Here is a 4054-nt window from a genome sequence, read left to right on the forward strand (position 1 = left end):
TTTTGGTGGTGGGGGTGGTTATGTTTAAATGAAGTTGCTTTTACAACACCAAAGACTTAATCATCCATTTCCTATATAAAAGGTAGCTACTTTTTTGCATGGACCTCAAGTATATCGTAGTATAGAGGTGGAATTTAAGGAAAGGTATTAAGCAGGCTGTGTTTTAGCTTATGGGCAAGTAATAAATAGTATCATGTATCTTGAATGTATCATAGATAAGCTGCTATATAATGATTGCCACTTCAGATAGCTGTGAAATTAGGTGATTAACTAGTTGGTACCTAACCTTCTAATTTCTGTATAAGTCTAATTACATGAAATAGAAGTTGGGGTTTTGAGTTTTTACTTTGCTTTTCTGTTTGGAGTGTAATTGTAACTACTGTAGTGTAAATGATGGAAAATAATTACATATGTTAAAAAACTAAATAAATAAACAGAAAAAAAAGAAGTGAGAAAAAAATTTTTCATTTTTAAGTCTACACATGTTGTCATGAGCACTGAGTAATGTATTGAATTGTTGAATTATTGTACTGTACACCTGAGACTAAAATAACACTGAATGTTAATTATACTTCAATAAAATGTATTTTATTTTTAATATTCTAAAATAAACAAAAAAAAACCAAAGTCAGGGTCTTGGGTTCATATGATTCATATTGATAAATGATAATGATAATTGTAATAATATCCCAACAGAAGTGTCTGCTGTTTGAAGTAAAAAAAAAAAAAAAAAAAGAACTGTAAGTCTGTACCGTTTGACCAACATCACCCAATTCCCATACTCCTGTTGACCCTGGTAGATATCATTCCACACTCTACAGGTCTCTGTGAGTTTGGCTTTTTTAGATTAGTCTCATAAGTCATACCATACAGTATCTGTCATTTTCTTTCTGGCTCATATAATTTAGCATAATGGCCAAACAAAAACAAACAAACAAACAAAACCTTCTCAATTCCACATCAATATACTACCCTGAGGTCAAACCTCTTTGTCTTGTCAATTCTTCACAAATTTATCATTGTCTTGTCTAAAAGGTGTAAAAGCTGCCTGATTTGGTCAATTCTTTGAGTCTCATATTTTTTATGGGACTCCCATATGTAGGAAACTAAATTTGTTTTTCTCTTGTTAATCTTTTTTTAATGTTTTTTTTTAAATTATTGAGATAGAGAGAAACATAGCATGAACAGGGGGGGGGCAGAGAGAGTGGGAGACATAGAATCAGCAACAGGCTCCAGTCTCTGAGCTGTCAGCACAGAGCCCAATGCGGAGCTCAAACCCACGAACCTCAAGATCGTGACCTGAACCAAAGTCGGCCACTCAACCGACTGAGCCACCCAGACGCCTCTCCTGTTAATCTGGCTTATACCAACTTAATTATTAGGCCACTGAAAGACACTAGAGAGAAAGGTTTTCCACCTCTATACAGTAAAAAAATCACTGAAATGTGGGTTGTTGGCATGTACCAGAAAGGGAAGAAACAGAATGAACAATGAAAAGAAACTGAAAATAATATTAAGTAGAAAGTCTATTTGACTTTAATTAGACATCACTTTCACTGGAGGAGGGTGTAGATGCAGAGTAACCATAACCATAACCTTGGAATAAACCCTGGTAAACGGACATTGATCAGTTTGATAAAGGAGTGAAGAATTGAGAGTTTGACCTTTGATGCAGCATTCATGGGGTGTGTGTGGAGGGGAATTATACAGAAGCAGAAGCCTAATTAATCACATAACCCAGCAGAGCAGAGGCAGCGTCTTTAGAGATTCAAGTCCCAACAGTCACCAGGTAGAAATAAAATGTCATCTACTTATTGTTCATGTACCAGAAATAAGAACAGAAGGATGCTCATTTCAGGTAGGTTTCTAACTAAATTTTTAAAAATATATATATAGACTGGAAAACACCTTACTTTTTTAGAAACATTAGGAAGTCAAGTATTAAGGACTTTATAAATGAATCATTTTATATCTGCTTAACTCAGTTAAATAAGTTATGCAACCTATCATCTAAACAATGATATTTCATTATTAGACCTATGTGGATTTGACCTCATTTGTCATTAGTATAAGAATAGTATACCTTTTGCCTGTTTATATTTTAGTCAAGGTCAATAAGTATACCATCACTTTCTATCACTGTTTAAGTGATATTGTACATTTAAAGTGTACATTGGCTCTAGTTTCATCAAAAATAATAGAGATATCACATGATAATACTAATATGTACAAATCCAAGTCCATATAGACCAATACCACAGCATTTAAGTCTAGAAAAATATAAATGAGCCAACCACTCACATTATCATTTTTGTTATCAACAGATATACTCATACATAATGTGTGTATACAAATACAAGACAGAAGACTGTATATCTCAGAAAAATGTATCTTTCTTTGGTTTTTTACTTTAATGAAAAAGACAACTTTAAATGCATCGATATGCAAATTTACACATGATAGTCTGTTGTTTCCACTTCTTTACATCACTTCTCTTTGTCTTTCAAGATATTTGTCCTATACCAAAGGTCAGTCATACACATGACTTATAAAAGTTGTGCCAAACCAGTGAGGAGGAATGATAGAATAGTTGTAAAAAACAGGCTCATATTTCAGTAAACACTAAAGTCAGCATAAACCATACTTTCATTTGTTATATGCAGTAGCATGGTCAGTGATAAAATCAATTATATTTATACAATAAAGCAACCTACGCTTTTTTTTTTTTTTGTCTAACTCATATTATCCAGTATCTTCTGGCACTTTCTAAAAATTTTGTACTTTCTTTTATATTATTTTCACTGTAGAGTGAGCTTTCAGTTTATTTAGATCTACTTCTCGACATTGGACAACAGAAGCCAAGGCAAGTAACACATCTCAGGAATGACATGCATTTAGAATCAAAGTTTATCAACTTTCTATCCCAAACATTTTTAGTTTTTTATAACACAGCAATGCTTCTTTAATAGCGACACTCACTGGGCTCTTCTCTGAGTGTAAAGAAGACAATATAAAATCGTGTTTTGTCTTAGGAAGTTTTGGGTACCCAGAAAATTCCAATCCTAATCTGTCATTTGCTTCCTCATTTTTTAAAGCAGTTTAGAACAAGCACGAAGAAGAAATGGACAAAGAAAACTGCTCCTTCTTGACCGAATTCCTTCTCTTGGGAATTACGGATAACTCTGAGATCGAAGTAACTCTATTCACCATCATCCTGCTTATTTATCTCACTAGTATCCTGGCAAATCTTGGAATGATTATTCTAATTAGAATGAATACTCAGCTCAACATACCAATGTACTTTTTCCTTAGCCACCTCTCTTTCTGTGACCTCTGTTATTCCACAGCTATTGGGCCCAAAATGTTGGTAGACCTTTTAGCCAAAAACAAATCAATCCCCTTCGTTGGCTGTGCTCTACAATTCTTGATCTTCTGCATGTTTGCTGATTCTGAGTGTCTCCTGCTGGCGGTGATGGCCTTTGATCGGTACCAGGCCATCAGCAACCCCTTGCTCTACACAGTCAACATGTCCAGCAGAGTGTGCTCTCTGCTCATGGCCGGGGTTTACATGCTGGGAATGACAGATGCTTTGATACACACGGGACTAACATTCCAGTTATGTTTCTGTGGATCGAATGAGATTAATCATTTCTTCTGTGATGAACCCCCTCTTTTATTGCTTTCTTGCTCAGATACACAGGTCAATGAGTTAGCAATATTCACCATTTTTGGCTTCATTGAACTGAGTACCATTTCAGTAGTCCTTGTCTCTTATTGCTATATAATCCTATCTGTGCTGAAGATCCATTCTGCTGAGGGGAGGTTCAAAGCTTTCTCCACCTGCACCTCCCACTTAACTGCTGTTGCCATTTTCCAGGGAACCATGCTTTTCATGTATTTCCGGCCAAGTTCTTCCTATTCTCTTGATCAAGACAAAATGACCTCATTGTTTTACACCCTTGTGATTCCCATGTTAAACCCACTGATTTATAGCCTAAGGAACAAGGATGTACAAGGGGCCCTAGGAAAACTGAAAAACAAAATACAGTTTTAA

The 4054-nt window shown here is 35.2% G+C and overlaps 1 protein-coding gene across 1 annotated transcript; it reads left to right on the forward strand.

Annotated features, from left to right (window-relative positions):
- Nucleotides 1–3121: 3121 nt before the first annotated feature.
- Nucleotides 3122–4054, forward strand: LOC115306428 (olfactory receptor 5W2-like). The gene has a single exon (XM_029956820.1). It carries the CDS (start codon nucleotides 3122–3124, stop codon nucleotides 4052–4054), a length of 933 nt encoding a protein of 310 aa, XP_029812680.1.

Source organism: Suricata suricatta, chromosome 11 (genome assembly GCF_006229205.1).
Source record: "Suricata suricatta isolate VVHF042 chromosome 11, meerkat_22Aug2017_6uvM2_HiC, whole genome shotgun sequence".
In the NCBI taxonomy this organism is placed as follows: Eukaryota; Metazoa; Chordata; class Mammalia; order Carnivora; family Herpestidae; genus Suricata; species Suricata suricatta.

Coding starts and splice junctions, on each gene's coding strand:
- LOC115306428 (XM_029956820.1), top strand. CDS start 3,122: ATGGACAAAGAAAACTGCTCCTTCTTGACCGAATTCCTTCTCTTGGGA.